This window comes from Parambassis ranga, chromosome 19, assembly GCF_900634625.1.
Source record: "Parambassis ranga chromosome 19, fParRan2.1, whole genome shotgun sequence".
Lineage (NCBI taxonomy): Eukaryota > Metazoa > Chordata > Actinopteri > Ambassidae > Parambassis > Parambassis ranga.
The window spans coordinates 11,636,622-11,649,924 of NC_041039.1; the positions used below are offsets into that span (position 1 = coordinate 11,636,622).

The 13,303-nt window shown below is 41.1% G+C and overlaps 1 protein-coding gene across 4 annotated transcripts; it reads right to left on the reverse strand.

Moving 5' to 3' along the window:
• Positions 1 to 1,399: 1,399 nt before the first annotated feature.
• On the reverse strand, positions 1,400 to 11,807 carry brsk1a (BR serine/threonine kinase 1a). 4 transcript variants are annotated; one of them, XM_028431540.1, is made up of 19 exons: positions 11,332 to 11,807; positions 10,541 to 10,635; positions 10,216 to 10,301; positions 9,777 to 9,917; positions 9,239 to 9,355; positions 9,007 to 9,040; positions 8,555 to 8,623; positions 8,302 to 8,448; positions 7,904 to 7,935; positions 7,637 to 7,801; positions 7,403 to 7,500; positions 6,653 to 6,803; positions 6,470 to 6,530; positions 5,074 to 5,350; positions 4,845 to 4,893; positions 4,642 to 4,765; positions 4,085 to 4,295; positions 3,481 to 3,570; positions 1,400 to 3,218 (listed from the first exon to the last, which is right to left on the reverse strand). In XM_028431540.1, the coding sequence occupies exons 1-19, from the start codon at positions 11,414 to 11,416 to the stop codon at positions 3,019 to 3,021; spliced, it is 2,232 nt and encodes a 743-aa protein (XP_028287341.1). In that variant the 5' UTR covers positions 11,417 to 11,807; the 3' UTR covers positions 1,400 to 3,018. The 4 variants fall into 4 exon arrangements, with proteins under 4 accessions (XP_028287341.1, XP_028287338.1, XP_028287340.1 ...); XM_028431537.1 differs by having other exon boundaries at positions 1,400 to 3,230; XM_028431539.1 differs by having other exon boundaries at positions 6,653 to 6,806.
• Positions 11,808 to 13,303: the final 1,496 nt, after the last annotated feature.

Consider the following 13,303-nt stretch of genomic DNA (forward strand, 5'->3'; position numbering starts at 1 on the left):
AAAGAGCAGATGCTGCTTTCAGTGACCGCCGGAAATCACGCAACCATCACGATTTGGTAATGGGTAATGATGCGGGACGGTGAAACCTGTGTCAACATACAAAAGTAAAAATGCAGGCTAAATATGTATTGACTTCTACGGAAAGGAGTAGGGCCACTGAAAAATATGTGCATTTAAAAAAAGGTCATGGCTTTATTCTCAGAATTCTGAGAAAAAAAATGATTCTGAGATCGAAATGTCATAATTATCGGAATTCTGATTTTAATCTCAGAATACTGCCATGACATTTTTTATTAGCCCTAATCCTCCTCCATAGACTTCTAATGCAATGTTTGGTGGGTTTGTTTTGTGTATTGAAATCTTACTATGCTTCCTAGCTAATGCATTGCATAGGTCACCTTCTTTCTCTGTTAAGATGACTAAATAGAGCTCCTTGTTAACAGGTGCATATGATTTCCTATTATCTGATAATGATCATTTTTATGTTTATTATTTCAGACATTGCTGCGTAATTTTTGCAAAGCAAGAGAAACAGCCACATTTAATGAAGAGACATCATTTTAACCCAGAAACTATATTTAGACACACATATGAATTTAGGGTTTATTATTGTAACCATAACAATAAGGTGGATCTCTCTTTATTTTGACCATCAATTCAATCATAGTTCTTTTTTTAATCACAGGCAATAGTTATAATAGTGCACTTTTTATATTTAAATTATGATACAGACATTTCTTTTTTTAAACACCTTATTCTACTGACCCTTATGAATGGAGAATAGTTTACAATCTTAGCCAGAGTTGGGTCAATGAAAGTGAAGGTGATGGTGGTGAGGTGAAAGATGAAAGTGATGACAGTGAGCAACCATAATGTGACAGTGAGACAAAGGACTTCATACAGTTTATCTTGTGATGAGGGCCGCACAACAGAGGTGAAGAGGCAGACAGACAGGTCAAAGGGACGAAAAAAAGCAAATAGATGAAGGAAATTTTGCAAGCATTCAATGTGCGTGAGAAAAAAATGATGTGTCTATAAGGGGTTTGGCTGTGTTCATTAATTTTGTATCACTGGGTCAGTCAAAAATCTCTCAGCTCAAAATGCTTCTGCTGCAAAGTTTTCAGCTCACTTTCTCTCAGTCATCATCAACTCGTCTCATGAACAGATTCCAGTTACCAGAGATACTGTAGGTGTAATTAAAAGAGACACATGATACCGACAGAAATCACAGGAGAGCAACCTGTCAGCACTGCAATCACAGAAGAAGAAAAAAGAAAGGAAAAAAAGATGAGAAATAAAAATAGAATATTTTTTGATTTGTTACATTGTTGGCATAAAAATTTATTTTTGTAAACAAAATGTATGACAAATAAATTAAATAAATATAAATTATAAATAAATAAAAAAATAAAGAAATGAGTAGAACGTACTGGAGAAATATCTAAAAAAAAAATACAGTTAAACACAGAACTGTAGCACTGTGTATCTCTCTGAAAACATTCTGCACTTTAGTTGCATATTGTGCTGTATGGAAGACTGGTGATGAACATCGACTAGTCTGACAAGAGTACTGGAGCAATACGTGAATGTCCGAGCTGCTACGTCTGCGTGCAGAATGGTGCGACTCTCCGTGATCAGCTTGGTTGCAGTGATGGGACTACTTGGCTTGTCGGTGAAACACTGAAATGAGGAGCGTGGGGTTAAGGAGACTCTGCTTGCTTCCCATTTTGTAGTCCTGGTTCAACAAGGAACTTACACTGCTAAGTCCGGGCATCATGACAACGTCCACTGATGAATTTCCTTTGCAACTTTTTTTTTGTCTTGTTTTATTTAGTTATTAGTCAGTAATGTGAATATTATGGCAACAGGAGACAAGCTTGACAAGAAAAAGGTGGGTTTTTTGATCCACAGGCCAGGAATGCTCTTCTCATTCACTCTGAACACAAACAGCTGTGATAAGGTTCATGAATCTATCCACGCATAGTGTTTCTTTTCTTTTTCTTTTTTTCAAATAGCAATGTTTATATTTCAAATCAAAAACACTTTTCTTCAGAGCAACAAGGGTCCAATGCAAAAAAAATAAAAATAAAATCTCAGATGCATTGTTTCATATCGTCTCTGAGTAAAAAGGAAATACAAAACAATCTACACATTGAACTTTAAATGAAACGCCTGCCTGGTCAACTTCCCCTGTCAAACACTGTAGAGTGTTTGGATCCTTCGCTGCAATCACTGTGCTACTGACATCCTCAAATGAAATCTGTAAACATAGAAACTAAATAAAAATAAAAAAATATGTATTTCACATTCACTTACTTAGCTTACTTTGTTGGTTTTCTTTAGCTCAAGAGAAGACACCAGTGGAATTCCACGATGCTATTTCTCCTGAGAAAAACAGGACCTTTTGTTCACCACTCTCTGGGGTGGTAGCAGGTTGCTAACTCTTTAGGTTTCTTCTGCTGAGATGCAGTCATATTTCTTTCAGTATGGACTGGTAATTGCATGTTGCTTGATGGTGATATGAGCGCACTGGTTAATTTAAAAGAGTAATCTTGAGAACCATCACAAGACTGTTATATCTTTTTGGTGTCAGATATTGTATTACAATGATAATGGTAGACTAGCCTATCTGATCATGTCAGCATCCTTTAGCAGGCTGATTTGCTAACTGGCATGCACATTAGCACTTCAAAAATCCTAGTTTGATCTGTAAAGCTGTATCTATGATGGATACCGAACTGCTCATTCACATTATGTTTTTCATTAAAGGGTGGTTCCTTAACACTTCTTTTTCATTTAAGGGTAGGAATCCTGGTGATCCAACAGATCAAGAGAATGTCGAGTTGGAAAAAAAAAATGCATGATGGTGGGGAAGGCTCAATCCTTGCTATGGTCAAGCACCTTCAATAAGGAAGAATAGGAGTAGCTCATGGCTTGCAGGGATACTTGGAGATGAAGTTATACTGTCTTCTTTCTGGTGTGGTTCAGGCATCCTGCTATGTGGTCTCACTATCTATCCTACGGTTGGGACTGGGTTCCATTAGAGGAGAGCAGTCGGGTTCTCTCTTTTGCCGAGCCTCTGCGCTGAAGAACTCCCCCGCTGCCTCCTATGCCTCCACCATCTGCTCGGTCACCCCACTCGCACCTGTCGCCCCCACCCTCAGAGCGCCTTGAGTTTTGGCGGGTGGGGGTCCCATGGGGTCTTCCGTTCTTCTCATCTGGGAAGGGATCAGGAGAGAAGGACAGGAAAGTCACTCTTGATGTATAAATACAGTCTCTGTTGAGATGCAGGTGTGATTTAAAATGCTAAGGTAAGCCTCATAAGTAGCATTATGCTAACAAGTTAGCGGAACACATGACTATTTAGCGATGGCATCATGGTCAAACAACCCATAGAAATAAGCATCTGACCATAAATAAGACCACTTCTACATACATCTGGATAAAGAAAGTCAACCTAAGTTTGTGTAAGCATCTCACCAGATAGGGTTTGCACCAATGGCTGATCATGGGAGCTGAGAAGTTGAGCTTGAATCGTTTCCACCACTCGTCTGAACCTGCGACTCGGACCTGGAGACACCCCAAAACGCAAAAAAAACGCAGGCTAACTATAGTTTAAAATTAATAATATAAGTCCTTATCGGACACCAGACTTAGCAAACTGTTGTCAGGGAGAACAGTGTTATGTGTTGTCATATTAAATATAACAAACATATTTTTTTTACAAGTAGTAGATTAAGTAGGTACAACATTACACGAAAATTCATCTTGAAAAGCTTCAAGCTAACTGAAAAACTGTGATTTAGATGGAGAACATTTGGCGAGGTCTATTGACAACTAGGTTAAGTGACAATAGCAAGATGTGATCTAAATAGTTGAAATTACTCCAAGACATTATTAAGCAGATGCTTCATCCAATCACCTGCTGAATATTTCTTTGAAAGCATCTGCTTTGTACAAAGTGCTTCCAATTACAGGTTCCCAGATGGTTCTGTGTAAATAACCATCTGGCACATCATGTAAAACAAAACCTATCTTAATGTTAATATTTATCTTTATTTCAATTAACATCTGCTGCGCTTGCCTGATATGAGGGTGAATGTCACGCTGTAGATTCCTGTCTCCCTCCTGCCCTCCCTCTCGGTCCTGTCCCTGTCTCGCTCCCTCTCGCCCTCGGAAAAGGCAATGTCCACCTGGAACTTGACGGGCTTCTGGAAGACGGAAGGGCCGCCTGAGGACTTGTATTCGGCCCGGAAGCTGGTCTGAGACAGGACGCTGTGACTGAGAGATGGGATCTGTGTGGTGGGGAGACAGAGAAGAAGCAGAGAGACCGACAGACTTACGAGGCGGGAGAGGTACGGGGGCCAACGTGAGTTTAGGGAGACAAAGGGTGAGGGTGAGGAGAGGAGAGAGAAAGAGTGAGCCATTGGTGAAAGCAAAGTGATCCATCTACGTGCCATGAGTGAGCAAAAATAAATAAAGATTAAATAAAAGAGAAAACAGAAATAATGAAAGAAATGAGGTGCTTACAGCGTGAGAGTGCTCGTGAATTCCTTAGAGCTTTGCCAGAGAGTGCCATGCTTTCTACAAACAAGCTTTGATAGCGAGAGGTATGAAAGACAGACCACATCAGATACTCACAGACAGGAAAGCGTGGACTATGTCGGCTTTGACAGAACTCAGAGGTTTGTCTCTGATCACCACAAAGATCTGCTCCTCTTTCTCTAAGCCAATGAAATTTCCAAACCAGGATTTCTTAGCCAGCCTTGGGGACAGACAAAAAATATATGCTATATCAGCAAATGCAGCTTTATTGTGAAAACACTTCAAAGTATGCGGCTTACTCTGGACTGGATTCTGGTGTTAGACTGGACATGTCCTCTGATGTAGGAACTGAGAGATAGATAAATCATTATTAAAATTCATAGTTGCAATATGTGTACAATACTAGTTGGAAGCCAAAAGGAAAAATAAGAATCTATAATCTGCACAATCCTAAGTTTTACTAGCATTATAAGAAGGACACCAAACAAAACATAACTCCACATACTGATGTGCACATACCGAACTCACCTTGCAGTTTACGGCGATGGAATCGCGGTGAGCCCAGCAGGTTGTTCTTGAAAGAATTGAGGCGAGTCCTCCAGTGGGCTGAACTGCTGGCCGCCATGCCACTTCCCCCTCCTGGGCTGGAGGGTGGGGTCAGCGAAAGAGAGCCCACTCCTCCCCCTCCCTCCGCCCGTGAGGAGGATGAGGACGAGGAAGAGGAGGGCGGGGTGGAGGAGGGGTGGTGAGGGTGGTGGACAGGGGTGCCCAAAGGTGTGGGCAACGGAGAACCCTGGGGAGTGACCTGTGGCACAGAGTGGGCAGAGTTTGGGTAGAAGCTCTTAGTCACTGACTTAAGGACAGAGGACGAGGGGAAGAAGAAACGGGGGATGGGAGACAGGAGTGGAGAAGGAGAGGGCGAGCGGGAGGATGGGTTGTGCAGAGGCAGGGATTTGATGGGCTGCAGATGGGGTCGGTCAGCTGGTCCCTTGGTGGGCAAGGTCTGGGTCTTTGGATTGGGGGGAGCTTTGGACTTGTCATGAGCCCGTGTTGAGCGAGGAGTGGTGGCATTTCCCTGTTTGGATTCCTTTGTGAGGGGGGAAGCAGTGGCAGAGGTGACATCTGATTGGCTGAAAGTGAAAACGGGGCTCTGATAGGACTGGGGAGTGGGTTTGTGGGGGGTTGGAGAGATGGAAAACAAGAAAGAGAAGGGATGGAACATGGAGAAAGGATGGAAATGAATATCATGCTTAATGACAGAAGAGCGCATCTTGTAAGCAGTGAAAGTGCAGAATGCAATTCTACAAGTGTTGACCACAAAAAACAGTTTGTATCTAATACAAGTGAAGGTTTAGTGACAGTTGTGGCAGTGAGAGGGTTAAAAATGACAGAAGACAGCGCTAGTGAAGGTGCTTAGGTGTCTGTATTTGACCATTTAGAAAGCAGTTAAATTTGCGTGTAGAAGTATTTCATGCATGGTGAGAAAGAGAAGTGATAGGAGGACATGCAAACATCTGGTTGGGTGAGAGATTTAATTTTTGGAACGTCTGTTGTGACGGTGTGTAAAAATGAATAAATGGATATATAACGGTGTTATGAAGAGTGGTTACAATATCTGAGGCAGTTTCATGTGGGGACAAGCAATTGTCACGAAACATGTAGGAATAGAACATGTGATACAGTACTGCAGGGGAAGAATCTACAATATGTTAATATGTCTGAAGAAACACCTGATCAAACACATATTATTTGCATAAACAGAGTCTTGGGTGGTCATATTGAATTCCAGGTTTCAGTTATTCATTGATATGTCAAGTGTATCAAATCCTCCTGCATAAGGCAGGTCATATACAAAAGAATGTATTGTAAGGGTCAAAGACAAGTGCAGTAACAGTGTGTACTTAGTATAAGCAAGTGAACATACCCTTGGACTGCTGAGAGGACTGGAGGACAGACCAGTTGATGCTCCACTGACTGAGCGAGACCTGACAAAGAGACCAAAGGTTCAAAGTCCATCAATAGAGTCAAAGCATAACAAACTGTGTGAGAGTGAAACTCTAGTTATGCAGAGTTTGGGGAATGTGTACTTAAGAATAATACACTGTACCTCTGGCTGTGTGCAGCTGTGTCCAGGGCCCTCCGAGGAGGGGTAGGAGACCCCTGTTCAGTAACACTCAGCACTTCCAGGCTCTTCCTCTCAGGGCGACAGCGGCCATGGCGTGTCAGCATAGGCGAGTCAACGCGCTTTCGAGGAGGGTCTGCTGAGAGACGTCACCATACATTTATGATGATGATGATTTTATCTTAGTGGATGGGTTTATAATAAGGCTCACTTTTTATCAGTACTACATGATACACGTGTCATTTTCCTATTAAAATGAGATATTTTTATGAAACCTTGGTTTTAGATCTTTCTCCTTCCATCCTCCTCACTGTGCATTTATTTTCTGTTTGACACTTCTGAGTATGATCATGTTGAAAGTAATTTTTCCACAGGCCTTTCGCTCACTGCACCATCTGTGACTGTGATAAACTTAGCTTCATTTGCACTGGCAGAATGGCTGCCATTTCCCAGTTTTGTCCCATAGAGAAATCTTGCAGATGTCCTGTGAATTCTGGTATGAACAACATATAAGACTATTTCAACTTATTGTAATATAACAACAATAAGTTAACATGAACATCAAAGACTAGCAGTTGTAGTTTGTGTCATCTGCATGCATCATAATCAGTGTAAAATTACTAAATACACTGGCTAACCTAGCATTTATGTGTGACAGAACTGCTTCTGAAACACCAAACCTGTGGAAACCTGCTTTTTCCTTGTGTAGATCCTTCCTGCCCCCTATAGACTGACCTACGTCATTGCGCGGAGGCAGGTCCTCATCCTCATAGCTGGGGTAACGCTCTTTTCTGTCCAGCAGCAGGTAATATATCATTTTTTCCTGGTTTTCTCTGAGATACAAAGAGAAAGGCATTGTTAGAAAATAGAGGATTTTATGACAACCCATTGTATTGATTGAAACCTAAACTATGACTTTTAGGCACCTACAACTATAGTCATGTTTAGAACTGAAAAAATCATTCTTACTCTTCACATTGCAAATCACGTGTGAGCTTTACTCTGTCACGGAAACAACCTAGCGAGTGCATGCTGTCCAGCACATCTGGGTCCAGCTCAGTCAGAGACAATATTCGCCTCACACACACTCGTCGGGGTGGAGGCTGTTCAGGACACGGCTCATTACGACCACCCCTGGAGGCAACACGCACATATGAAATTCACACGCAATGAACCACACAGGAATAACCGGGCAGTATTACTTCAAGAGTCAAGAGAAAAGGAGAATATACTTACTGATACCAGGGATGTTTCTGGATAGCCTCTAGCTGTAAGAAGTGACAGGGCAGATGGGGCCATTAGTATCTACAGTCTTTTAGCAGCCAGATGGCCACAGAGCTGCAGTGTAAACATTTCACACCAGATCACTTTTTACATCACACGTCATCAACTCAAAAGATTGTGGTTTACAAAAATCGACTACTCAGTGTTTTTTTTTTACAATCACGGACCTCTAGAAAAAGAACTGATCCATACCAGCTGCAGTTAAAGTCTGTTAAGTCATTAAACAGTATATTTTAAAGGAAGGAAGGAGAGCTAATCCCAACTCTTAATGAACAACTCAGCCTAGGTGTTGCTGACTAAAGTATATGGTCCACACTGGGGGACTTGGAGAGTTATGTGCAACCCCGTACCGTGAGCCTCTTTTCAGGGTTGACCTCGATCATGCCCTTGAGGAGGGACTGGCAGTCTGGGGGAATGAAGTGGGGCATGTGAAACACCCCACTTTTCACCTTTTCCAGGAGCTGGCGTAAATTGTCGTGGTCAAAAGGCAGGGCGCCCTGAAGCAGAGAAGGGGGGGATAAAATACACACAATGAAGAGAAGTACATGACAAACACATGAGGAACCAAGCTCCAATGTTACAATTAAAAGGCTGAAGGCTTACCACAAGTAGGGCAAAGAGAATGACCCCACAGCTCCACACGTCTGCCCTCCGCCCGTCATATTTCTCCCCCTACCAGAGACAAAAAAACACAAATTAATTCAATACAAACTACATAAATATACACACGATTCACAGTAATTCACAGCTCTCAGTGAGATGATTTCAACTCATTTATCAAAGGCTCAAAAACTATATGTGAACTAGTTACATACCATTTAAAAGGAACACTATAATCTCTTAATCCAGCACTTAGTAAATCTTCTCATTGATAGAAACAGATAATCTTCTGAGTGCCCTAAATATTCACTTTTACAAATATGAGCAAAAATAAAAACAACACAACTTTAACACTCATTTTGAAATGATTACGGATGTCTTAGATTAGCTCCTATGCCCTGTAACTATATATTTTTGCTTTAACCTGTAAGGTATTGTAAAATCAGGACATTTACCCGTATAACTTCAGGACAAGCATAATGCGGTGATCTGAAATAAAAGAGAAATGTGTTACTTAATGTGTGAAAACATTATTACGGCTACAAACACAAAAGAACTAGCAGCAATAGCAGCTTGCAGGACATTATACATAAGGAGATTTACATTTCAAATTACTCATATAAAAATTATAAAACCCCCAAGCATACACACATTATTTATATCCTCAGACAGAGGGTTGGTACTCACCCACAGCTGGTTTCTAACAGACTGTCTCCCACCTGCAGGGAGGCCATACCAAAGTCAGCGATACGGATGTTGTTCTTTTCATCCAGGAGCAAATTCTCAGGCTTCAGGTCTCTGTGACTGCACAAATACAACAGATATATTAGACCGCCATTGGTTCTTTCAAAGAATATGCTATGCAAAATCCACTTTTTTCTACAGCCTCACAGAGACATTAAGATTTGCAGCCCCATATGATGTTGTAAGGGATAAGTCCATTCTCTGGCTGGTTTAAATGCATATTGTTGAATATTGGTGTTTTTATTATCAGCCATATTGGTTCACCTTCACCAGCAAATCCATTCTAACAGCTTGGCCCCACTTGGCCAAAGCTAAAATCAGAGCGATCGAGCACAGTAGAATGGCCAATGACACATTCTGAGGACATGTGAGTCCAAATTTAGCTTGAATTGACACAATGTTAGACCTTTAAAGAGAGGGCTTCCATCAGCCTGCATATGACCTAGACCGCCAAGAACCACTGCTGTCCCCAAAAACCAACCAGATGGAATGACTGTGGCAGAAATCCAAAGCAGAGATGATCTGCCTGAAGAACTTCCTGGCCTCTTTTGGAGTTAGCCGGCCCTTCTTCACCAGGTAGTCGAACAGCTCGCCTCCTGACACATGCTCCAACACCAGGTAACTGTCCACAAATGAGACAACAGTGTGTGAATGTGATTCATCCAAACAGGATGTGGTCTCAGAAATACACTTTGAGATCACTTTCAGCCAAACTCCCTGTCTACTCCAACTGTTGTTTTGTAACAGTATTAAAGGAAAAGATTTGGGCCATATTCTTCCTTAAGATAGATCAAAAACATTGTGATTAATGGCTAGAGAGAAAAGGAAGTTACAGTAATGAAGGCATATTAATACAGTTTTTATAGTGATAACAACATGCAGGCTGAATTTTACCAAAGTGCAAGGCAGAGGCAACTCACAGATATTTGTTATTCTCATAAACATCATGCAGCTTCAACACATGCGGATGCTCAATCAGTTTCAGAATGGCAATCTCCCTCTCAACCTGGTTAGAGAGAAGAGAAAGGTATAAAGAGACAGAGAGACATGAATACACGGAAGCACAGCACACAAGCTAGTCAGTGACATTTCTGAAGCATCTGAGGTTAATTAATAAACAAATACTGCAGATAAATATAGAGAATATGGAACAGTTTGTACCTAGCTAAACACACCATGCCATTTACAAAATTAGCACCATTATCGTCACTGTAAAGCAGCAACCTCAACAGCGTCATACTGTACCTTCATCAGGACTGACTCAGACAGCTTCTCTCTGTTGACTATTTTGATCGCTACCTTCTGACCCGTAATACAATGGACCCCCAATTTGACCAGTCCTGACAGACAGAGTTAAATATAGACAAAGAGAGAAGACAGAAAGAGAGGTATCAGCTGCTGCTTTTAATCTACATAAAACACAGTTTTATCATGTTGGACAGGAGCCTGACTGATACTGATTTTCTGGGGCAAATGCCAGTGACATTTCCAATTGACTCCACACCACTGTTCGCTCAAAGAAGCTACCTCCAAAAGTGAGCCGATCCCTATGAAGCTCCATATTAAAATGCCAGCCTTTACATCAATATAAATAATATAAATTTAAGAAAATAAACATGTCTTCAGCAGGTAAAGACATGGTTCTGGTCTAATTAGCGCTAATTAGCTAATAATTGCTAATTGCTTGACCTCTGGGCCCATTTTTGTATTAGCCAGATAGATATATCAGGTGGTGTATATGCCAAGATGGCAACGGCCAAATAAACTGAGACACCAGTGATTTTCTGCTGACATCACAGAGGGTTTGTCCATCTTTGTTTTGAATGTATATAAGCGTTAAAACAGTGCTGACAGACGTGTAAACAATGAAATTTGAGTGCACTCTGCTGGCAAAGCTATGTAATAATACCACCTCTAAATGATCACAAGCATCTTTATTGTGCAGCCGAAAACAATCATATAATCACATATCTGATATATCAGTCAGGTTTTAATTTTTTTAATATATATAGTTAAGGGAAGTTTGATGTACTCACCTGTCTGTCCCTTCCCCAGAGTCTTCTCCAGTCGATAGGGCCCAACATATTGAGCTGACTGACTCAGAGACAGTTCCTTACTCATACTGCTCAGACTGGAGGCGATTACACAATTATTACTACTACTGCACTGTGATTATTGCAATTACTGTGATATCGTACAGCTTATATAAGAGAAGTTATAGTGAACTTTGAAGGACTGACTTGTATCGTGATGGTAACACTGCTACTCTGAAGTCATGTAAAAACAAACACACCTGGATGATGAACGAAGGGTCTTGATCTATACCAAGATAAATATTTTTGTGTTTTGAAGCACGATAAACATGACAGTAATATTATTTATAAAAACAAAAAAACAGATTGCTATTACTGGCTAAAGCTGAAAAACTGAGATGGCAATAAGTTGCTTTTTTCTGCGTTAAATACAGACCACTAACCTAAAGATAAACATGACAAGTTAAGCAAAGTAGCCAGTTTTTTTTTACTTATGTACATTAGCTTATTTATTTAACTTGTATAACTATATGTGATAATAAGAATATAGCCTTTAAGACAAGCAGGTTTCACGTCTTCTGTGGAGATTTATGTCATTTGTTGGAGTACACCAACAAAAAAACGTCCAGTGTAAAGTAAATCAATGTTAATCTCTCTGTTAGGCCTAATTTTTTTACAGGTGCAACAACATGCTATTATTTTAGCCTCGCCGCCGCTCTCCCACACAGCAGCGAGGCTAGCTTTAGCTTGTACGCCTTCAGCAGCGGCCGTCTCGCTCGCCTCCCGACTGTCAAAAAAACCGACACCGCCTGAAGTTTCTAGGCATCGCCAAATGATAAGATTTAGCACACGGCCGCCACATTCTCACAATATTTCCAGGTGAAACGCCTCGCAAATCAACCATCTTCAACGTAGCGTAGTCCTCCCCCTCCCTGTCTCTCCCCGTCTCTCTACATCCCTGCAAGTAGCGGATCACAGCATCTTCTCCTCTCTCCTTTGGCGTGTCCTCCTCCCTCACCGGCGGATACACAGGTGAAAAAAACACTGATATCCGCAAATCCACCCGCACTATTATCAGCTGCCTCACACCCCTCCTCGCTTCTGATTATAGTTCACGCAGGGTAAAGGCCCATCGTATTATACTCCCTTCGGTTTTCTTGCCGTAAATCGATATTTTCTCTCTCCTCTTCCTTCCTTCGCCTCACTCGCATCAGCATCCGGGTCTCACTCCCTCTCCATCCTCTCCTCCTCTCTCCTCCTCCCCCGCCCTCCTCTCAGCCTCCACCTCCTCCTGATCATCTTCCTCAAAATACGCTTATCTCTGCATTCACCTCAGCTCCGGCCACACTGTGGTCCCCTGCAGAGGACACCTCCCTCTCAGTCTTTATTGTGGGAGACATTTGTAAACATCGCCAGAGACAGCTGATCGTTAGTGATGCATTAAGATGCAGTCCCGTAGGTCGGATTTTTTGATCTCAGTTTGATTTGTGTCACATTTAAGATGTAGCATTTATCTTAATAGAAATAAGTCATAATTGATGCAAAAACTCCATTATAAGGACATTACATTCTATTTCTTCTGTTCATTATGTTGTGTTAAATAAACAATAATCAGGTCAGAATTATTTTTTTCGTATCGTGTTAATGCGAGTTACATTGATTGTTGTTTGTTGTTTTTAGTCTTGCAAGTTTTTGTGTATTATCCAAAAAAAACACATCCTTACTTGGTTTTGACACTGATTAATAAAATGTTCAGTGAATCATGCACATATATATATATATATATATATATATATATATATATATATATATATATAAATTAAGTAGGACATTTGAATGTATCATCTGTAGTGTCTTGAAATATCTTTAAAATCTCAATTTGATATTGTGTGTGTATGGGTGGGTGGGTGGATAATTCCCCAAAGCCCATCTTCATCTGCGCCGTGCTTGTTGATTTTCACGCAGCCAGAAGGAT